The 23,746-nt window shown below is 45.3% G+C and overlaps 2 protein-coding genes and 1 long non-coding RNA gene across 7 annotated transcripts in view; 2 read left to right on the forward strand and 1 right to left on the reverse strand.

Annotated features, from left to right (window-relative positions):
* Positions 1-2,408, forward strand: part of SLC25A23 (solute carrier family 25 member 23) — a 50,508-nt gene extending 48,100 nt beyond the window's left edge. For all 3 annotated transcript variants that reach the window (XM_072991503.2, XM_020798725.3, XM_072991504.2), the window contains exon 10: positions 1,178-2,408. In XM_072991503.2, coding sequence (XP_072847604.2) covers positions 1,178-1,362 — 185 coding nt within the window. In that variant the 3' untranslated portion in view covers positions 1,363-2,408. The remainder of the gene's footprint in view (positions 1-1,177) is intronic.
* LOC144587122 (uncharacterized) lies at positions 2,251-8,946 on the reverse strand. Its single transcript, XR_013542308.1, has 2 exons — positions 8,743-8,946; positions 2,251-7,544 (listed from the first exon to the last, which is right to left on the reverse strand). It is a non-coding gene; the product is annotated as an uncharacterized LOC144587122 (long non-coding RNA).
* Positions 8,947-14,139: 5,193 nt separating this feature from the next.
* The window catches only part of KHSRP (KH-type splicing regulatory protein), a 31,399-nt gene continuing 21,792 nt past the window's right edge, over positions 14,140-23,746 (forward strand). For 2 of the 3 annotated variants that reach the window (XM_072991505.2, XM_072991506.2), the window contains exon 1: positions 14,140-14,449. In XM_072991505.2, the coding sequence (XP_072847606.1) occupies positions 14,243-14,449 (207 nt within the window). In that variant the 5' untranslated portion in view covers positions 14,140-14,242. The remainder of the gene's footprint in view (positions 14,450-23,746) is intronic. The other variant, XM_072991508.2, reaches the window with a different exon arrangement.

Genomic DNA, 23,746 nt, shown 5'->3' on the forward strand with positions numbered 1-23,746 from the left:
GGATGAATATCCATGATTCTACACTCTTTATAGCGTGGTACCGAGTGTGATGTCGTGGGCAGAGTGACGGACTAGGACTCAGGAAGCTTGGGTTCAAATACCTGCTCAGTCGTGGAAACTCACTGGGGGTGTGGAACTGATGAAGCCGCTCAGAGTGGTATAGATTTACCAGATGAGCGGGATATAAATCAAATAAATAAATAAATAAATAAATAATTCACCTTGAAAAGCCTATCAGGGTCACTATAAATCAGTTCGACACACAACAAGAACATGCTCTTTTAGTAGAGTCTCCTGGAAAAGAAGGCATAAATCATGAGTAGCTCTGAGAATCCAGGAGCAACTCCCCTTACCTGCTTGGGGTCAAGCAAAGGCCACGCCAATCCCCCAAAACAGATTTTAAATTTTAAAACTCATTTTAAAAAAAGATAGCACTGCAGCTCAAGAATTTTAGAAAAATTAAATGTTTTGTTAAAATGCTTGACCAGGGTATGTGTGTGTGCTGCAACTTGTTTTAATAAAATCGCCTGCTGTTGTGCTCTGGCTGTCAGTAGCTTGGCACTGTGGTAGGGAACCTTTTGCAGGTCTCATTAGGGTTAGAAAAACATAAATACTGTCCCTGGAACCTTGACCTTGACTATGACCTTCAACACGTTAAAACTCTTGTGGGTGTCAGAAAATACCTGACAACTCTCTTTGTGGGAGGTTTTGGGGTTTTGTTTGATTTCTTTTGTTTTTTTAACTGGTGCATGAAAGCTAACGCTGCAACTTTTGTATTTCCAAAATCTCTTGTGATTTTTGCTCTCTTTTGTTCACTCGCTCATTCTTTTTACAGACGATGTCACTTCCTCCTCCCCTGCCCCCATATTCTCCCCCCCATTTTCCTGGTGACCAAAAAACCCTCACTCCCATCTCATTCCATCCCACCCCTATCCCTCCCTTGGTAAGGATCGCCAGGATAGTCTCAGAGCCCCAGCCATCAGTGGTTCCCAACCTTGGGCCCTCAAAAGTTCTTGGACTTCAACACCCAGAAACCCTGGCCAACACAGCTAGTGGTGAAGGCTTCTGGGAAGTGCAGTCCAAGAACATCTGAGGACCCAAGGTTGAGAACCACGGACTTGACCCATCATGACAGCAAAGTCCCTGATCTCTGTACTGTTTCTGTTTCTCCCCATAGCATCCATCGAAGGTGCCCCACAACTCTCCATGCTGGGACTCTTTAGGCACATTATCTCCCGGGAAGGGGTGCTGGGCTTGTACCGTGGCATCGCCCCCAACTTCATGAAGGTGATTCCGGCCGTCAGCATCAGCTATGTCGTGTACGAGAACATGAAGCGGGCTCTGGGGGTCACGTCCAGATGAAGGGGATGCCCAAGCACGTGGGACCTACCTCTCAAGAAGGCCTGCTCCTCCGGAGAGGATGTTCGGAAGGCGCTCATAGGTGGGGGACGTCCTGCATCCGCTCTGGGGCCTTGGCTGCTGGGAGACGGAGGACTGAAGCGTGTGTAGGCGGATGGGGCCCATGCCATCTTCCTTGTGGCAAGAGCAGGGCATCCGCTCAGCAAGGGGCTCCAGAGGGAGCTGTCTTATTCACTAAACAGCCACATCTCTCCTGAAGAGGGCTGTGGCTGGAAAGTGCCATGGCCCCACTGAGGTGGACCTGTATCCCCCGTGGCTTTGACTACAGCTTCATCGAAACAGGATCGCTTTGAAGCCAGTACTCCTCCTCCCCTGCAGCCCGATGCTCTCGGCTCACATGTCGTCTTCCCTTTTTACAGTCCCAACATCAGAACCAGGGCTTGTTCTCTTGCTCTGCACCTTTCGAGCAGCCCCCTCAGAGCCTGGAGGAGAAGCAAGCTTGATCTGTTGCCAGATCTCAGTGAAAAGCTATCAGTGACCACAGCAGGAGATGCTGGGTCACCTCCCCCGATCTAGCAGCCATTTCTCAACACTGTAGACAAAAGCATTCAGGGACTGTCCATCACACTGGAGACCGTCACATTTTCTGAGTTGAGCACTGGGAGTTTGTGGATGCTGGTGGACAGGTTATTAACTCCCCCATAGTTCTGGTTGCAAACCTGAATCCCATTGGATCCATTTTCTGTTCTTCCTTATCCTGGATTTTGTAGGGGTACCGGAGCCCTATGTGATGATTTCAGCCCAGCCCCATTTTATCTGCCCCATGATATGGAATGTGTCTGTATATTTTGCACATGGACTACTTTTAATTTATAAGACTTTTTTCTGCACTTTCTACCTGGACCTCTAGGCTGAACTGAAGCCTTTTTGATGGCCACCTCATGTCCCCTTTCCCCCTCCCTTCCGAGGAGGTGGTGAATGCAGCAGGACATAGCAAGGGCTACCGTTTCTGTTGTCCTGATCAATAAACTTGGCCTGAGGTTCCTCGATTTCTTGTACGCCACACCTTTCTGCTGGCTGTGAGATATTTTCATTGTCCCTGCTGGCTGTGTTGCTTCAATGGCTGCCACTCTTCAGGCTCCTTGGAGCTGTGCTTCCTGATTTCTGCCTTGGGTCTTCATTGCACAGAAGAGATGGCCTTTCCTGCATCTATAGCTCTCCGTAGTGTGACTCAGGCTGTGCTATCCTAGGCTGTGCTATCACACTGCATCAAAACTCCCATGCCAAGAAAAATGGTGTCTCGTTTTTGCAAAATAATAGGTAAGGAGCTGTTCAGGGCACAAAAGCCTATTCCCCAGTTTAGTTGACACACTAGCTTCTGAGATCCAGCCCACAGATACACAGACACAGACACACAGACACAGACACACACACACAGACACACACACAGACACACACACACACAAAGTCTGGGTCCCACACTTTCATACATATCCCTGCTGCAATACGGACTGTAAGGTGTGGAGAATGAAAGCAAACGTTCTCAGGAAACAAAAGTGTTCCCAGCTCCTGTCCTGTGTATACTGTTTATCCACCCTCGTGTGGTGTTATTGCAGAATACATGTGGTATGAAGTATAACCACTAGAGGGGCCTAATAATGTGAAATGAAGCCGGTCGCTACAGATTGACTGTCATTTCCCAGAATGTCAACACTGGAATATGGGAACATCCTTATTTGTGTCTGTGTGTATTTGCAGTCAGGATTAAAACTGGTCTTGGAGACATGTTCCACCCTCATGCTAAAAATAATATGTCTGTAAATTCACGATTAGCTCCTGCTGTATTGGAACCGTATCCTCATTACTGCCACAGGGTAATTTGGTTAATCCCAGTCATGTGTTGAAGTCTGCCTTCCCTTCTTCTGCCTAGCCAGTCTGAGCTCAGAGGATAAGACTCTGATTTCTGGGTGGTGGCAAGCCCTGGGGCTCCTCTAAATTCGTCTATTTGTGCTGCATCGGGGAATTCATTCTCCTGGGCTGACGTTCATGGCTGTATGTCGGTAGAGAGGGACCGGACTTCTCAGCATGGGTCATGCCTCACCTGTGCAAATAAGCTCCCACCATCTCCAGCCGGCATGGCCCATAGTTCACAGTGGCTTGGGGGGGGGGGGGGGTAGACAGGACCTGTAGCCCAGGAGATGGATCTTCAGGGCACTAGGCGAGAGGAGTGGATAGAAAGCATACCATGAGGAGAGTACAGCATTCCGAGAATGTTGCTCTTAAGAATTCAGCCACGCAACCGCCTTCCTTGTGACTAAAAGTGCAATAAGGGAGGAGGAAGGCTTGTCAAGATGCCAATATGGGAGAGGTTGTGTGCCGTGTTCATTTTCCTGTTGCATGAATCTTCAGGGACTGTCTACACCACCGGTGGTGAGGATGGGAGGGGGGCTGGCTTTGTTGCAGACGGCCTGCAGCCGAGAGAGATCAATTTTTCACTCATCCAATGGGCAGGATGAACCCATTCCAAGCGAGAGGGAGCTCCTGGTTCCTTTTAAGAGCTCCAAGGGAGGCAGCAGGTACCTGGTCTTGGTTCTTTAGCAGCTGAGAGAGGAAGGGGGAGGGAGAGAGAGGCAGGGAGGCAGGCAGCGAAGTCTAAATACTGCAAATATTGTTTTTAAACAAAGGGAAAGCACTGTGTGAGAAACTCTGCCTGTAGGGTAGGGATGGGGAAGGGGGGGGGCTTCCAGGTGTTGCTCAAGTTGGACTGCTCCCTGCTGGCCACTTTGATGAAGGATGAGGGGACAGTACAACACCCATCTGGAAGGGATGTCTTAAACGGGCAAGAAGAGTTGGGGGACTCACTGGTCCAAACCTAAGGATGGAGAAGGATGCTGATTTGAGAATAAAGAAACACCTTTTCTGGGCTGCTTTTGTCTAGATGTTAAGACTGCTTTCGCTAGGTAGATGAAGCAAATGGCACTTTAGTCTGAGTAGGAAGGACAGGATAAAATTCGGGCTGCAGGGACGCCGTTGAGATGAAACTATTTCTAATCCAGGCTGACATCTCCAGTCCAGAGAGCAGCATCTCTCCTTCTGCTGTGTGGGATAACGGGGATGGAAAAGCAGGGTTCCCAAGTTGCTTCCTGTGGTGTATCTCTCTACTTTGTGACATAACGTTGCAGGGAGATATCTGAGTTGCAGTCTGGCCACCCTAATGAGATGTTGAATTGTTGGGTTGTTGTCTGGAGCACAGTGTCAATATAAAGAATCCAGATGCGAAGGCAAGGGAATGTTTGAGATAGCGCTCGGATCCATTTCTGCTGCTTCTGTTGCACAGGAGGGCCACCAACCTGCACAGCTTTAAAAGGAGGTTAGACAAATTAATAAAGGATATATGGGTAGGCAACGAGGGGATTGTAATTGTGACACTAGGCTACATGCTGCCAGCTGGATCAATGGGAGCATGCCTCTGAATATCATCTGCTGGGAAAACACAAATGGGAGGATGCTTTTGCACTCACACCCTGTTCAGGGGCTTCCCAGAGGCTACTGGCTGGCTAGTGTGAGAAGAGAATGCTAGCTTGGATGGGTTGTTGTTGTTTTTTGTTCCAGGAGGGCTCTTCTCATAGCTGAAGAGCGTATTAGCCACCTGAGTTCTGAATTGCCCGCTGGCTGGCTGATGGTGTTAATTTTTGAGCAGTGATAATACATTTGGACCATGATGATTAGATAAGCTCCGACCTAAACATTCTCAGCCATATATTTTAGCACCTTGACCTAGGTGGACAAGTGTGGGCTTCTTTGCTCTTATAGTGTCTTGGTTTTAGGGCCTGGACAAACCAAGAAGGTCTACCCACAGCTGCTGCATTCCTCTTTCTTTATCTACCTTGCCAGCTGTTTCTGTACAGCTGCTGCACTGTGTGTTGGTATTTCAAAGGGAAAACAAAACACAAGCTAATAAATTTTCTAAACCTTTTTGGCCTGTTATTTAAGAAATTATTTCAACCACATAGTGCAATATTTTACTAAAGGGGCCACCATATCTGTTTTGTCTTTGTAACAGGACCTGTCAGGAATGTATCTACCATGTTTCCCTGAAAATGAGACCTAACCTGAAAATAAGCCCTAGTGTGATTTTTCAGGATGCTCGTAATATAAGCCCTACCCCAAAAATAAGCCCTAATTGAGTGAAATCCCACCCTCCACCATTGTGCAGCAACCAGAAGAAGATGACAGGACTGCATTTGAACAAATGTAAATTGTTGTACATGGAAAAAATAAAACACCCCCTGAGAATAAGCCCTAATGCATCTTTTGGAGCAAAAATTAATACAAGACTCTCCAGAAACAGGGTAGCTGGCATTAGTAATGTTATTGAAGGCGACCAGGGCACCTGTGCTTAAAAGGCTACTCGGCTAACATTTTTCTCTCCCCCTACTCCATTTCTTTACAACTCTTGTTCCTAGAGGGTAGAAGACCAGACCATTTGCCAACCTTAGTTAAAAGAAGTAATTGTTTAAATGCTTGCTGTTCATATTTCAAACCCACCAAAGTTATGGCACCACCAAGACTGCAGAAATTAAACAGAGTTTAGATGTAAAAAATAATAGACTGAGCATCAGTAACTACCCGTGTGGCTGTCTGTCTGTCTGGCAGGGATGCTGGCAAAGTCTTTGGGTCTGAGTTCCAAGCCTGAGTCCCTATTAAAAACAAGATTCCCCACCACCACCACCACCACCACCAAGAAGAAAAGGAAGGGCTGGGTGGGTTCCAAGTTGCAAGTTGAGTCTGAGTCATTGGAAAATAACAACCCCTTCCAAGTCAAGTCACCGGTGCGACTTAACTCCAACTTGACAGGGAGTGGCACGATTTGAGTCTCCTTCCCTGTTGGCTGGCTATCCCCCAACGGTAAGATGTGTTTTTTAAAAAAAAACCCAAGAAGAAAGGTTTCTACAACAACCGGCATCAGTCGTGATGGCTCCCAGTCTGACTGGACAAGCCCATGTGCTGACTGTGGGCCTGTTTTGCTGGAGCCCCCATTGTTTCCCACTCTCTGGGTAATCACCGAGCCTTTGACTGCAGGGCCATGGACTTGGGCCAGAAGGCCATTCCCTGGCGGCATCGATTTGTCCCCTGCGTGCTCCATCTCTTTAAGGTTTTGAGAGGTACTGTGTAAGTAATGCTCCAGTTAATTTTCTTCTGAATCAACAAGCACAGGAGACTCATCACGTATGAGCTACAATATTACATAGAAATGTACTAGCAGAGCCTAGTGAAAGCAAACACGTGCTGATACAGAAGGAACAGCAGGGCGTGGGGACCCCACACAGGAAGAAATGGTCTCCTAAACCTCTTTCTTTGCCTTTAAAATTCAGACTACTTTCAGGGCTGGAGAAAGAATGAGAGAGCGTGCAAGCTTCCTTTTGTTAAATCCCAGAAGGCACATCCAGAAATGACTTCCGGGCATTAGCAAGTGATCATCCTAAAAAGAAGGATGAAGTTCTGTCCAAAATTCTATGACTGCCAATTCCATGTAGTATACAGTAATTTGAACTCTTTGGGATTAGGTTTACATCATTCGCGTCAGTGTTCAAGGACTTCCTGCTTAGGGACAGTGCCACGGACTGTAGTGGTTTCTGGGGTACGAGCAGTGATACCAAAATAGGAGATGCAACATTTAAGTGGTAGCAAGGTGAAATTCAGGTATAACAAACAAAACATAAGTCATATTACATGGGGAAATGCCTATGTGTACATGTACTGGATGGGAGAGCTGTCTAGAAGCTAGTACAGTATTGTTGAGATTTTTCAAAATAAAAGGTTGTTCCTTTGAAGAAAATAGTTTTAAAGCACAGCCCATAATGTCCAAGGTTTTAAAATGCCTTGGTTTGGTAAGAACTGAGAATAACATCTCTTCTTCGTGATCTCTGTGAATGCACACTAATGGGTTAATCTGCGCCTCCGCAGAGCAGCCTCGGAACTTTCCAGAGCTGGAGCACATGGTGCCAGGACCTCCCTCACGCTGGCTATAACCCCGACCCTGGCACCAAGTGCCTCAGTTCCTTTTTTGCTGCTGCCACTGCAGCAGCTTCTTCTAGGAAGTTCTGTGCATTTGCAAACTTCTTACCTTACCTTCTCTCCGACCTCCCTGGCATCGTTTCGGACGATCAACCATTCTTCTTTTCCTAAAAGAATAAAAATGGATTGTTAGTTGTATTAACCGGTTGCGGAGTTTATGGCCTCGCCGGGCCTCTTCAAGAGGTGCGAGGTCTGCTCCAACAAGATTCCCCTCTCTGATGGGCATTCCCGGTGCGTATTTTGTCTCGGAGAAGAACACCAACCCAACGGCCTTATGTGCTTTTTGTAAAAGCTTTACCAAGCCAGCCCTGAAACTGAGGCTTCAACGCCTGCACTCCTTCCTTTGGGAGAAGTCCCTCTCTCCGTCTCAGGGAGCCTCCATGGATCCCCCGCAGTCTCAGCAACATCCCTCGGTTGCAGGATCTCCACCTGCTTCTAAGGCCCAAGGGGGTGCTAAGATGGCAGCCAAATTTAAGACATCCTCCTCGAGGTCGACCACCCCAGCATCGACACCTAAGCCGCCCTCAGCATTGATCCAGAGGAAAAAGAAGAGGGCTCTGAAACCAGCGCAGGCGGCAGATGCATCGGCACCGATGCCGGAGGCATCCCGGTGAGATTCGGTATGCCTCAGCTTGCCTTTAGGGGATGAGGACATGCTTCCACCGGTGCCAGAGGTCCCGCCATCCCCGTGTGTCAGTGACTATCCTGACTAGGGGAACACCTCTGTGGAGGTGGCACAGTTGGCACAGGCTAGCCTGCAATCTTCTCCGGGCTCGATTGTGCAGCAGGCTTCCATCTTGCCACTGAAATCCATACAAGTGGAGGCGCCGCGAAAGAGGACCCACAAGGCCAGGCATTTGGAGCCGCCTGTGGAGCCCGAGCCTTACAGGTATCCATCAATGCTGGCTTGTGATTCTGCCTGATCTGCGGCTTTATTCAAGGGCCTACAGTTACGACCCGTACCAGCGGTATCGACATTACCAGCCCTATTCGCCTTCTCTCTCTCCGTCTCCCCCTTGGCACCGACAATTTGACGACTACCCTACAGGGGCTAACGGTGATTTCTATCCTCCGCTTCCACCTCTGCCCCACAAGAGGCATCTGCCTCTAGACCTTGCTGCCGCTGGGGATGCTAAGTAGCTGTCTCGACTGTTGTCGGACCTGCAGAGTGGACAGCCAGGTCCGGAATGTTCATGCCCTTCAGCTTGGGGGGGATGCGGGCACTCCGTGGACCCAGATCGATGTGGGTACTTATCACCCTTCATCTGATACAGGGCACTATTCCCCTTCTATTGACCAGGATACCTTGGACTCGGACTCTCTCGTGTTGGGGGGTGAGGGAGACTCACCCCCTAATGTTCCCACGCCAGCATCGGATGTTGTGGAGAATCATCCTCCTTCGCCGTCCGAGGACTATTCTCTTTTTCATTAATCAACTACAAACAAATATACAATACGAAATAAAAAAAATTAAAAAGAGAAGAAATGAAAACAAAATGGTGAAAAAAATACCACAAACCCTCCCCGCCCCCCTTGAGGACAGAGATTCAGACCTTATTGCATCCCAAATTTCCCAAGTTTCCAGAGAGCATTGAAAGCGAAAGAAGAAAAACAAAGCCCATCAATCATTTTGCCCTATCCTCAGATCTGTCTCTGGGCCCAAAGCATATGTTAAGTTCCAACTTTGTTTTGCATAGTCTCTTGGTTGTTCTCGTAGTGCTTCTGAAAGTGTGTCTAGTTCTGTAATGTCCAACAGCTTCTTCAGGAACTCCTCCATTGTAGGTATGTCTTCACTTTTCCATTTTTTGGCCCAGAGTAACCTAGCCACTATAAATATATACATCAAACAGTATTTAATTTTCTTATCAGTAATTTCTGGCATAATATTTAATAGTGCTATTTCAGGTTTGAAATTTAATTTCTTTTGAGTGATTCCTTTTATTATTTCCCACAAGTGTAACCAATAACCCCTGGCTTTTTCACATGTCCACCACATATGGTAATAAGTCCCTACTTTTTTTTTTTACATTTCCAACAGATATTGCTGCTACCTTCTGACATTTTTGCCAGTTTTGCAGGAGTGTAGTGCCATCTGTAAAACATTTTGAGGATATTTTCTCTTAGATTTACTGGCTTAATCATTTTATAACAATCTTTCCACATCATTGGTGAAAAGATACCCAGATCTCTCCTTCCTTCCCAAGGTGTCATTGTATTTTCACTTGAGCCAGCGAATTGTGCTGCCCACCTTTTTCCCAGCACCTGCCTCACCTCTAGAGGGGGCATTACACTCCTTAGACATTAAGCGGGCTCTCTCTTACTATGTTCATCATACTGCCACCTTCCGCACATCTTTGTAGCCTTCCACGGCCCCTCTAAAGGGGCACCAGCCACCTCTCAAACCATCTCCAGGTGGATTGTGGCCACCATATGCCTTGCCTACCAGCTGGCTCAGACTCCTCTCCCAGACACAGTTAAGGCTCACTCAACAAGAGCGGTAGCTTCTTCTACTGCTTTTCTTCGAGGGGTGAACATAGCGGACATGCGCAGAGCTGCCACATGGGCCGCACCATCCACCTTCGCGTGCCACTATCGCCTTAATGTCCGGGCCAAGTCTGAGGCTGCAGTGGGTCATGCTGTCCTGGCTTCTGTGCTCTCATGACGTCCCTCCTCCGGTTAAGTCAGCTTGCTAGTCACCCATTAGTGTGCATTCACAGAGACCACGAAAAAGAAAAAGGGGTTACTTAGCTGTAACTCTGGTTCTGTGAGTGGTCATCTGTGAATTCACACTTCCTCCCCGCTGTCCATCCCGTGTGCTATTGCATGCTGTGCAGCGGCGGACGTTTCTAAGAAACTGAAGCACTTGGTACCAGGAACGGGGTTATAGCCAGCATGAGGGAGGTTCCGGCACCATGTGCTTGAGCTCCGGAAAGTTCCAAGGCTGCTCTGTTCAGGTGCAGATTAACCCATTGGTGTGAATTCACAGATGACCACTCGAAGAACCAGAGTTACAGGCAAGTAACCTCTCTTTTTTTTTCCTGTAGAGTTCAAGCATGTGATAAGCTCCCACTTGCAGCCTGAAGTCATTCAGCTCATCCAGATGCAAAATTACCCGTCTTCAGGAAAAAAAGAAGCCCTTCTGCTGTGCTCATCACAAGCAGCCTCATATCATACATAGCAAGAGAATCACACTTTCACACCCCTTGTAGAGGTTTTTGGCACTTCAGGAAGCAATGCTATGCCAGATGAGAATACTGTATCAACTATGTTCCCATATTACCGGGTCAGATTTTGTTGGAGATAGATTTGGGTTATATTCCCAGCTCTTTATCAAGCTGTACTCTCAGGCAAATTGATGTACAGGATGTGTGCACACTGATAGCATGTACCCTCTATAGAGTACAGGATCTCATCCAAAACCACCCTCTTGATTTTCAGTAACCATTCCTATCTAACTTGAGGTCAGATGCAAGAAAATAGTCACACAGTTAGAACATCCTTTAACAATTTTTTCATTAACAATTAAACATTATACAGTACAAGCAAAACAAGAAGAAAAACATCAAAACCACACATGCCTTACAACAACTCAATAAACATAAAATTAGTGCGCTCATCACTAGACTCAATAGGAACATTTCCTTCAAACCATTGGTTAGGATGCCCCATATAACCCTTCCAAAATAAAATTATCTCTTGTTTTGGTAAATGGCCTTTTGTTGTTGTTTAGTTGTTAAGTCATATCCGACTCTTTGTGACCCCATGGACCAGAGCATGCCAGGCCTTCCACTGCCTCCTGGAGTTTGTTCAAATTCATACTGGTAGCTTCGCAGACACTGTCCAGCCATCTCATTCTCTGTCATCCCCTTCTCCTCTTGCCTTCACACTTTCCCAACATCTGGGTCTTTTCCAGGGAATCTTCTCTTCTCATGAGATGGCCAAAGTATTGGAGCTTCAGCTTCAGGATCTGTCCTTCCAGTGAGCACTCAGGGTTGACTTCCTTCAGAATGGCCTCTGCCTTCCAATAAATATCTTTTACCTTTACTTTCAGCACAATCTATTTTTGTTAATTGCAAGCCTTGAACAAATAGGTCAGCTATAGATAATAACCTATATTAGTGGGCAGGGGAAAGAGACATGGATATTTAAGGGCTGTTTCTCCCCATACGTTTAAGAGACTTCCATGAGATGGGACCATCGCTGATCTTGCATTGAACTACAAACCCCAACAACACACTTACACTGGTCTTCTAATTAGCATGGCTTTTGTTGAAGAACTTATGGTGTAGATGCTGTACTGATAATTTTGCACGTGACATGCTTTAAACACAGTTCTATCCCAGAACTTTGGAAGCATTACTTTTCTGGACTATCGTTCCCAGAATTACCCAACCAGCAGGGTCATGGGCTAGGTGATTCTAGGAGCTGCACTGCAAAAAATTAACTTTTCCAAGCTTTATCCAAGAGTGTTTCTAGAATAGCAAGTTACACAGATCTCAAGTTGCAGAGTGAAGAAGGACCTGGGCCTCAGACCTTCAGTTGTTGCCGATGTGGACAGCTTTCCTTAGCCTGGTGCACTTCAAATGTGTTACTACAACTGTCAATCATTACACACACACACACACACACACACACACACACACACACACACACACAAGGCAGCAATTAGGCATGTAGGCTCATTGGGATGGGGTTTCTAGTTCAATGCATCAGGAGGGTACCAAGTTGGGGCACAATGCTGGAGATCTTGTCTAGAATCCCTACATTTTGTGCTGAACCTCCTCGTTTCCCCTTCCTGCCTCAATCAATGGTTTTAAACCTACTGCTGGTTGTCGTATTAAATGAGAACTGATTTTGGCTGATGCTGTTGGGATACTTAACTTATCTAAACCACTTGTACTCTGTTCTTTGGCTTACAAGAAAGAAGGCAGACCTTGCTCAAAAGGTTGTTATCAAGGTAAGTAGATATAAGAGGAGGGGAGGCAAAATAAATAGCAAATAAATGTTTAAAATAGGCTAAGCACAGGTGGTGTTGGAGGAGGGCTTTGTGAATACCCTGGACTGCCAGAAAGGGGAACAAATCAGTCTTATACTGTATCAAGCCTGAAATATTGAAACTGAGTCTCTCCTACTTTGGGCACCTCATTGGAAAGCAGGATCCTCTGGAAACGACAATAATACTGGGAACGATAAGAGGACAGCATGGAAAGAGGAAGATCAAATATGAGATGGATTGACTCTTTAAAGGAAGCACATGCTTTGCTTTACAAGAGCTGAGTAGGGCATCCACAGTCCGAGCCAGTTCCCACGCTGAAATCCGAGACTTCCTCGCCGATTTCGATGGGCACCTCTCCTTTCCGCCCCGCGGGCGATGGGGAGCTTCACTGACCCCCGAGCCCCAGCCGATGGTGACGCCCCCCATATAGTCGAGGAACCGGAGGGCGGGAGTGGGTTTTACCAAGAGGTGCGCTCAGGGTTGTGTAGATTGGGATGCAATTCCCCAGAATTTCCCAAACAGCTGGAGGGGGGGGCTGGTGAGAATTGTAGCCCAACAACAGCACAAGTCTTCCTCGTCATCCTCATCTTAGAACTGCTGAACTGGAAATAACCCTTTGGCTCCTTGTCCAGCCGCTGCGGGAATCGAACTCCCCATCTCGAGATCCGAACTAAACCACTGAGCTATCTGTTCAGCACTTCTAAACACCTCCGGGTCTCCCTCTCTCCAGCTATCAATGCGGAGGCAATCCGAGACTATGAGGAATAAAAACATTCATTGGCTCATCCGCTCACCAGCGAGGCAATCACATACTGCAGCCTTACTTACTCACCCCCACCCACCCCCGGCGCCTTTTCAGCCAATAGACGGATAGGTGGCTTCGAGAAAGAGAAGGCGGAAATCATATTTTCATTTTATTTTTCCCGGTCTTCTCGCTACGGGCTCCGTCTTGGGCACGTGAGAAACTGCCTTTAGACCCTGATTCCTTTCTGTCAGTTTCGAGAAGAGCGTGCGCAATATCAAAGGAATTGAATTTATTATTATTATTATTATTATTATTATTATTATTATTATTATTATTATTATTATTATTATTATTATTATTATTATTATTATTATTATTATCATCATCCTCCTCCTCCTCCTCCTCCTCCTCCTCCTCCTCCTCCTCCTCCTCCTCCTCCTCCACTTTGGGTCCCTCCGTTCTCATTTCCCTTTAGTTTGATCCCTGCGTGCTGCTTTGAACCTGAACGGAGTGGCGAACTCCCCTGTCAATCTCATTCGCCTCCCGCCCTTAAAATCCTTAAATCGGAGAGCGGGACTCGAGACAGCCTCCAGGTAGATCTCCTGGATTGGTTGAGAACAACGCAAGCGACGGGAATGTGACGTCCTCCACGTTTCTCCAATGGAAATGTCGAAGCTGAGCAATGGCTGCACTCTGGTTGGCTCAGCTTATACTACCCGTCCCGACCCCTAAGCTTCACGAAGAGAAAGAAAGTAGCCATTGGGGAAACCTCCTGACACTTAAGCTGCGGGTCCTCCCGCCTTCGTTTTTCATTGGACAGGCGGGAAAGCCGCCTATTTCCCTTTCCGCTCATTGGCTTCGTTCTTCTGTCAGTTACCTCCATTCTACGAAGGATTGGCTTTGGAGGGAAGGCGGGAGCCATGGCGGGGAATCCCGCCCCCTGCGTTCCCAGCGTGCAGTGCGGTGCGTGTGTGTGTGGTGGGGTGAGGGGGGACAGGGAGCTTTCGGCCTGGTTCCCGCGTTGAGCCTTCGTTGCCGCCGCTGCCGCCTCACTCTCGGCCGCCATGTCGGACTATACCGCCGGCGGTCCTCCGCCGCCGTCTGCTGTGCCGCCGGGCGCCGGCGGAGGAGCTGGGACGGCCGGGCCTCCAAACCAGGGCGGCGGAGGAAGCGGCGGCGGTGGGGCCGGGCAGGCCGGCGGAGCGGCGGGTCCCGGTCCTGGCGGAATCCGCAAGGACGCCTTCGCCGATGCAGTTCAGCGCGCCCGGCAGGTGAGGAGGACGAAAGGTGCGGGGTGGGGGGCGGGCGAGGGAAGAGCGGCCGGGCCGTGAGGGGAACCGGAAAGAGGGCACGTGAGGGAAGGAGCGCGCGGCATCCTCTCCTCTGCCTTGCGGAACAAGGCCTTGGGAGAGGAAGGCTGGAGGAGGAGGAGGAGGAGGAGGCGGCCGGGTCCTCTGAGGGGAGTGCGTGTGTGTGTGTGGGGGAAACAAATTTCTGGACGGTACCATTTCACGATAAGGAAAGCGGGCGCGGAGGGGTCCTTGCTGCCTTCAAGCAGAAAGCTAGCAGAGCAGGTATGTAACAGCGACTGTCGGCGCCTTCCTCCTTGTAAGAAGAATTCATTTAAAAGTTCGACACGAGGAACTCCTGCTGCAGACTCTGATGTTGAGGGAGACTGATAAGAGAGAGGAGGTGGTGGGGCCACTTCAGGCTGTAGGAAAGGGGAACCAAGATTTTTGATGGTCAATTTTTTTGTGTTTTGTTTTGATCTTTCCAGATAGAAAGGTAGAGACTAAGTACTGTAAATATATTTAGTGTATACTTAAGTCATGATGTACAGTAGAGAGGCATTTCTCTCTCAGGAAGTGCACATGGAGGCCATGCAAGGCTTAAGTCCTGGCACACGAGCTGTTAGGGAAAGCTGAGATGATGGCAAGCCGTTGAAGCTTACCATTAAATGCTCAGTAATTAAAAAAAAAAATCCACACAGCCTAAGCCCCTTCATACAAAAAACAAAAAAAGTACCGTGTTAGGAAGAAATGCTTAACACAGATGCACTAGTTTATGAAATGCAGAAGTATATTTAATAAGGTGGGTCACTGTTTAAAAATACCCATCACTTGCTTTCTGAAATGATCCAGGTCAGAACTCTAGCTCAGTTTGCCCTTTCATTCCTTGGAACACAGGGAGGCTCCCAAGTTTAGTATAAGAACGTGGTGGTAAAAGAGTTTTGTCTCCCAGATGTTGCATGAGAAGTGTGCATACTTCGTGAATGCTTTATCGGTTTCTTTTTTAAAAAAAGCTTCACGCAAGTTTTTTCAGTCTATGCTAGTGAGAAAATCAGAGTTTTTAGTTTACCCTCCCCGCTGCATGCATATTCTGTGTTTGCACAGATTTTCTGTTTACACTGTAGTACATGTAGCATGCCCTTTCCCGCTAATAATTTAAAGTATTTCCTACGAGACAGTTTTCCTGCCCTGGGTTAGATTTAGCTCATTTTGTAGCACACATGCATCCTGGAGAAGGAGATGTAGACGGGAGGTAACAAAGATTGTCTCCCGTAAGACCTGCTGTACAGGATGAGATAAAGAAAATAGCTCGTTCATATGTAAAAATAAATCACGATTTGTGACAGCCCTATATTAAGAGATGCAAACCATATCTTATACTGTACAGTATTTTCCGGCGAGGATGAGCAGTTGTGACATTCATCTTAGACAAGGAATTTCCTGGCATTTTCAATAGAGTTTGCGTATTAGAAGAAAGGTCTTCATGCAGAATTGCTGATATCTGTGTAAAAGTGCCTTTTTTGTGCAGAGCTGCACAGTTTCTGAATTCATGTGCATTTCTTAAAATTAAAATAGTTGCTGCTTTAAGAATTTGAAGGACTGGATGAGTTGTTGCCATTGTTCCTAGTCTTTCTGAACTTGCTATGTTTCTGTGCTTTCTTTTTCAAAATAAAAGTGCAGTGGTGCCTCGCTTAATGGACGCTCCGTTTAGCGACAAAACCGCATAGCGACAAAGATTTTGCAATTGCAAAAGTGATCCCATTGTGATGTTTTAAATGTTTTTTTTTTTCGCTTTCCGATGATCAGTTCCCTGTTTCGCTTACCGATCATCGCAAAGCGATGATTTTTTAACAGCTGATCGGCGGTAGCCTACCTCTGATAACACCTGCATGCGGGTTAAGTCTCCTTACCATTAACAAACAGCAGCTAGACTTGGAGATATAATTTCCTTTACTGGATTGGATTCTCTAGCAGCCCTTTACTGAGTTGAGGTTTGGTTTAATTGTTGATTTATTTTAGTATTAGTTTGTTTGTGAGTAGTAGTTTCCTTGTTATATTTCTTTATATTGTTTTTACTTTGGATGTAAACTGTCCAGACTAGTACTCAGCACAAATTGGGCAATATAATAAATAAATTTAAAAAATGCACTCTGAAAGGATAGAATGTCCTTATACCAACATGCATATGTGGGCACGTTGCAGTCTCCTAGATGTTGTTGGCCTCAGTCTCTCATCATTCGTAGGTAGCACACCATGGATAAGAGGTGTTGGAAGCTACATATAGAAGATGATGAAGTATCCAGCTCTGCACTGAGATGCTCAAGATTCATGTGATATCTTAAGAGAATCTTGAAACAGTCTCCCTTGCTCAAGGCACTACAGCATTTTTCCTTACGTGGGGCCTTCCAGCAGTGTTGGAATACAATATCCATAATCCCTAGCTAGCATAAGCATGATATCTTGGAATGATGGGCACGATAGTCATCACCTCTTGAGGCCACTGAGTTGGGAGAGGCATCCTAACAGCAATCCTAACCAATATCCTCTTGCCTAAATAGATAACATTACATGGTGCAAACAGAATGGCATCCTTATCAGCCAACAGTATTGAATACAAACTAACTCCAGTACAACGTTCCTATGCTCTGAAGCTCCCTAGAGCTCCCTTTTTCCCTAGGAAAGATTTTGGAGCCTTAGGATGATAGGAAGTCTTTAATAGGAAAAAATGCTGACAGATTGCTTGTGGGGGATTTGGATCTGGCAAAGATGTCTTTACTATTAAAGGCTACCCTGTCTCAAGGTTACTAGAGGCTTCCCCAGGGAAAAAGAGCCCTAGGCGTAGGGAACCTCAGAACCTGAAAGTGGTTGATAGGAAACTTTCAGTCTGTTTAAATGAAATGTTTCTGGTGCTGGATGAAGACCTTATCTGGCTTGCACTATGTAACTTAATGCAAGAGGATTTTACTCTTTGCCATATCATCTGTGAGGGTAAAGGTGATCCTTGGGAAGATATGCATGTTTTTTTATGCATTGAATTACTATGGGTTAATTCAGGTGCTCATACCAAATAGCTTATTCTTTTGATTTGTGGCATGTGAGGAGACAGGCTTCCAGATGTATATAAACAAATCCTTAAAGGAGAGGGGGAATAACCATGATAATGATAATTACAGACAATGGATGTGTCAAAATATTTTCTACCGGCTTCTGAGGAAAAATCTAAATTTTACATTTACCTACTCTGTGTCAGTTGCATAGTTTTGACTTTAGAGTTACCGTATTTTTCGCTCCATAAGACGCACCTCTCCATAAGGCACACCTCATTTTTAGGGGAGGAAAACAGGAAAAATATTCTGGCAATTTCGGCCCACTGGGCCTGCAGGGGTGGAAGTGGGGGGAGCCTCAGAAGGGTCTGAGAGTGCCTTCCAGGACCCTTTGGAGGCTCCCTCCAACCCACCCCCGGGGCCAGCAGGGGCAAAATCGCCAGATTCCAGGACTTTCCAAGCCTCAGAAGGGTCCTGGAAGGCACTCTCAGACCCTTCTGAGGCTCCCCCTGCCCCCCGCGATGCCAGCAGGGGTTAAATCGCCAGCTTCCAGGACGCTTCAGAAGGGTCCTGGAAGCTGGTGATTTTGCCCCACGGGGGGTGGGGGTAGCCTCCGAATGTTCCTGGAAGGCACTCTCGGACCCTTTGGAGGCTCCCCCCATCCCTCCACTGGGCCCCGGGGAGCACTGTTTTACAGTATTCACTCCATAAGACACAGACACTTCTCCCCCACTTTTTTGGGGCGAAGTGCGTCTTATAGAGCGAAAAATACGGTAGGTAGCTGTGCCTATTCCATAAAATGGGATAGGTATTCAAATAATTCTTATAGAATTATGGTGACAAGGTTTATTGTTATTACAGTTTAAATTGTGTTTCCTGTTTATATTACTTTAGTGATGTCTGTTAACCACCTTACGTGCTATTTTTGGTGGGATTATAGTGTGCGTAATTATAAATTTTAAAAAATAGAATCATCTGATCTTTTCAGATGCATGGAAAATCAATACATCAGTATTGTGTTTAGCAAGGTTTCAAAATCAGTTTTTATATTTGTATGATCCCATGTTTTGAATGATGAATCCAGGTGGCAACTCTTATGTAACGGTGATTCTCTGTATCGGACACATGCAGACACTCTGAATAAGAAGAGATGTAGAGGAAACAAGGAGGTATAATAATGTGTGCCATCAAGTCAATTCTGACTTATGGCAACCCTTTTCTGGGTTTTCTAGCTAGAGGATACTCAGAAATGGTTTACCATTCTGTTCTTCTGGGGACACAGTGGGACTGTGCAACTTGCCCAAGGCCACAGACTGGCTGTATGGGCAGGAGGCACAATGGAGAATCACACTCCCCACCTCTGGCTCCATAACCAGATATCTAGTGTTTATCTGCAGCCTTGCACATTTGTCAAGTTTGATGGGTCTTTTTAACTCAAGCTGAGTGACAAAATCACAACAGCCCTTTCCTTCCTTAGGTTTGTCTTGAAAGTCTAAGTAGCTTGCTGACTTCCTTGTTTCAGACACTGCCCTGTGAATATTCTTTGTTTGTTCGGCCAAGTCATTTACAGTACTACACTTTATGTTAGTTAGGCATTTGACATAGTTCTGTGTTCTGATTGCATTAGCACTGAACTTGTTGCTATTAATGAGGATATGGTGTGTTAATTTAGATACAGTGCCAAACCATGGCATGTCATCACTGGAATCAGTCCATAGTTACACAGATTGCCTCTCTCACTTCCAGTTTAGTGGTAAACCATAATTTGCTTGCTTGGATGTAAATGGCAAACTATGATTTGTTCCTAAATAGTCAGTAAAGGAGGAACTGGAATGTGAAAGTGGGAAAAGATTGTGTACTTTCATTGGACAGTGATTGATGTTACATTTCAACTGCCTCAGCATCTCTACATTGTTCTGCCTAACCTTCTGTATCAGATCATTGCCAGTTTTTCCTCCAGCATGTTCCACATTGGTTCCATTTTTCAATAGTGGGTTCTGACACTACTGATAAAAAGAAGCTTTACATTGCAAGTAGAACTATTATAATTGGTATTGCTTGCTGTGAAAGTGGTTAAGCCAGCACTTTGCATTCCTTCTTAGTATCCCAACAGTGGGGCTTCTTAAGTTCTGTTATACTGTATCTGGAGATCCACCCAAGTCTGGAATGTTGAGTAAAATACTGTTTGTTGAAAACATTGTTAGTGTCCTCTTGTGGGAAATTCTGAGTGTGATAGTTTCTCTGATTCCAGTCTTATGTTGCGTATTATTTCTTGGCTGTTTCTGTTAGTGGTGTGCTTTCTCTTTCTTTGTTTCTGTCGCTTTTTCTCCTATTTGTTGACACTCTTGTCCTGGATTTCCTTGTAACTATATATTGCCCTGCCGGGGATGTTGATTCTTTTGCATAACAGTGTCACTTAAAGCCAATGACATTTGTGTCAATCTTTTTGGCTTTTCAGACTGTAACAGTTGTTTCTAATGCTTCTATGCAAGAAGCATTAGAAAAAATAAACTCCTTTTGCTTCTTTCTTTTGAACAATTTACTTTTTTTCCTGCCCCCCCCTTTTAATCTTGCTATTACCTTTCATTCTACCTTTCCAACTACAGTATTGACTCTACCTTCTTATATATTGGTCTGTCAAGAAAATTGTTAGAAGCTATCAGATCAGATAAAAATCAAGGAATTTTTAAAAATTGAAATAAATCATGGTGCAAATCATTATTTAAATTAAAAAATATTTAAATCATCAAAAATGATTTTTAAAATTTAAATCATGATTTAAATAAATCTGATTTAAATCAAATCCACCCTGGAAGCTATGTTGAATATAAAACAATGAATATTATGCGTTGTATTTTAAAAATCAGATTTTTTAAATGTCAGAACTATAAATCCTACATTTCTTATGCAGAATAGTTGCCATACTTTTTAATAATCTCAATATGAGCCTGTTAATCTTAAACGTAATCATTTCTTTCTGTCAGATATGTTGAGTTAAAGGAAGGTTTTATTTCTATGTAAACTGATTTAGACAGTGAAGTGCCTGTGGATGCCATTGTACATACTTGTACCTATAAAATGTTCCTTATACATTTTATTATTAAAATACAGTAATTGCTAAAATGAGTGGCCTTTATACCTCAAATTATTCCTGGGCCTTTGTGGACCCAAAGAACATTTTGGGAAGTAAAGGTTGGAAATGATAGAGGTGATGTTTCAAGTTGAAATGCACTTTATCTCCAAAAGGAGGAAAGAAGTAAACCTTATATGGCAGAGAAGTATTCAGGGTGAACTCATTTTGGGGCACAAGAAGGGAGTCAATGAAATGGGCATTTTATAAATGTAAATGCCCACCAAGCCAACCATATTATGGATGTCCCCTTGGGAGCTATTTTGTGGAAATACAATACATGGGCCACTTACTCAAAATTCCAAATGTGTGCATTGGCTTGGAAAGGTTGGTGTCCCTATCTGCTCTATTTGCATCCTTATTTTTTCAATAATCTACTAATTCTGATTTATGTTTTATCTTGGCCATTTGCTGTATCTTCTTTTGTACATATGTGTGCAGTTTATACCCACCACTTGTACAAAAGAAGATCTAGTAGATGACAAAATACGATTGAAGTGTCTGCTTCTGGTCAAAAATCTTATTATCAACATTTTAATTTGTTTTTAATTTTACCTATATTTCATATATATTGTGCAACAAGAATAAAGAAAGAACAAACTTATCTCTTGTCTCTTATGTGATATAGCAGTTAGGTAGTATTCTAAATAGTTTTTTTCTGAATGTACCCATAATTTATTCAGTTTATATTTCTGAATTCTCATTGGGACTTTAAGACCCAATGTCACATTTGAAGATACAAGTCCAAGGAGGTTTCTTCTCATTCACCTCCCTAGACATCTGATATTAGAAAATTTACAACACTGTTAGGGTTGGTCATGAAAGAAACTTGATTCCCACTTGGATTTCTTTTGGGCAAAACTTTGTTAGTGGCTTCCTTTTGCATCATTCCTTTAATTTACTGTAGAAGGGAGTGCCTCTTTTGAGTCATTTTAGTTCCATTCAGAGGTAGCAAGGGAAACTTGCTGCTAGGGTTAGGCCTATTTAAATCAGTGAAACTTGTGGAGGAGTTGACTTACCAAATCCCTACACATTGAAGAGGCACATGCTACTGCAAGTTACCTTGCTGTGTAGCAGGAGTTAAACCTATATCAGTGTTTTCCCTTTGTCTTCCACCCTTAAACTGAATATTTTCAATCTATTCTGTAGTATCTTTGACACTACAGCCACATTGAATATGAATCACGTTGAGAATGTAAACATCATAGGTAATGCTGATTTCGTGTTTAGGAACCATTTATGTTCAGCTTTGACAAATCCTGATTTATTAAGTTGTAATCTTAATATGAAAATGCAACAGATTTACTGCTTGTGTGTACGATGCCAGGATATCTAAGTGTCATAGATATAAAATAATTCTTTAATGTTAGGATTTCTTCTTGCTGTAATATCTGGAACCTGATAAAACAAAAGGATTCTGAGACAACAGATGTCTGGTATTAACTTCAGTGTTGCTTTTTAAACAGCAGAACATTATCTCCCATTCTAGCTGAAAGATTTTCATCAACTGAATCTAAGTGGAATTCCTACAAAACTCAAACTGCTCCAAATGTTTGATTTTAAAAAACCCAGCCTACCCATTTCATCTTGTCAAATGCTTTCCCTATGCAAGACAAAGCAGAAACATAATGACGTAGTCCTTTTTGTCCTCATGGTTGCCAGTTTAGCCTCCATCCTCCATAAATTTCCTCTTATTTTGCAGAGCAGTCCAGTGGGGCTGGGGGAGAAAGAAGGCCAATGGAATTGATGCTCCATTGAGCTTGTAGTGGTAGGGGTTTTGGTTTGTTTGTGGGTTTTTTGGTTTGTTTCGGGTTTTTTATTTATTAAATTTTGGGGGGTGGTTTGGGGATTTTTAACACTTCCTGTCATACCTCTCAGTACAGGGGAACTAAGCAATGCAAAGGTTGGCATGATTCTACACTCTCACACACAAACACTACAGTTGGTTTTTGGAAGACTATTGCAAGAGCCAACCTCTGTCCCCACAGGCATAGAGAAAATATTGTTTTACCTTGTACACCACGTGGATCAAACTCGAGGCCCGTGAGCTGAATCCAGCTCGCCAGGCCATTTCATGTGGCCCTCACAGTGTTGCCTCCTACTGTGCAGTATACAATACGCGGGCATTTACTCGGTCACCCATAATGCTCCACAAGGATGCTGGGAATCCATCTACTGGGACTTCTAATCCCAGCATTCCAAGCAGCGAAGAGTCAGAAAGTGCAGCCACTTTGGCGGCGTACAGCACCTTGGGAATGTAGTCCTCGCTATTGCCCACTCCCGTTCTTACATTTATATAGTCTTACAACCGGCCCTTTGAGGACAACCATAATGTTGATGAGGCCGAAGATGAAATTGAGTTTCACAACTCTGTTGTAGCATTGTTCCCTAAAGCTGCCAAAATTACACTTAGTATTTAGACATGTTTTATTAAGGATACAGTGGGGGCTTGACCTACGGATTTAATCCGTATTGGAACGGAGTCCGTAGGTTAAAAAGTTTGTTGGTCGAAAATGCATTCCTCATAGGAATGCATTGAAAACCTATTCATCTATATCTGGCCCAAGAAAACTCCTCCCCACACACAAAAAATTAAAAATAAATTAAAAAGCAAATACCTTTCTGAAGTCTTCAAGGAGTCCGCCGCTGCCATCGCTGCTGTTGGAGGACTCTGAGGGCTTCGGCGCCGTTGCCAGAGGCCTCTCCAAGGTCCCCCGCCACCACTGATAGTGCTTCGGAGGCACTATCGGCGGTGGGGGGGGGGGAACATCCAAGAGGCCTCCCATGGTGGCAGGAAAGGCCTTCAGAGGTCCGCCGCTGGCGGGAGCTGAGTGTCGCCTGGCTATCCCAGCCATGGTTGGACTCCCGGGAGTCCGACCATGGCTGGGATAGCCGGGCGTGGTGCGGCTCCAAGCGGCGGCGGCAGCATAGGGGGTGTCCGGATGCCTTCCAGTGCTTTGCCTGGAAAAGGCATCTGGACACCCCCCTACCCTGCCCCCGTCGCCGGGAGCCAAGCCGTGCCCGGCTATCCCAGCCATGGTTGGACTCCCGGGAGTCCAACCATGGCTAGGATAGCCAGGTGCAGTGCGACTCCAAGCAGCGGCA

This window comes from Pogona vitticeps, chromosome 2, assembly GCF_051106095.1.
Source record: "Pogona vitticeps strain Pit_001003342236 chromosome 2, PviZW2.1, whole genome shotgun sequence".
Taxonomy (NCBI): Eukaryota; Metazoa; Chordata; class Lepidosauria; order Squamata; family Agamidae; genus Pogona; species Pogona vitticeps.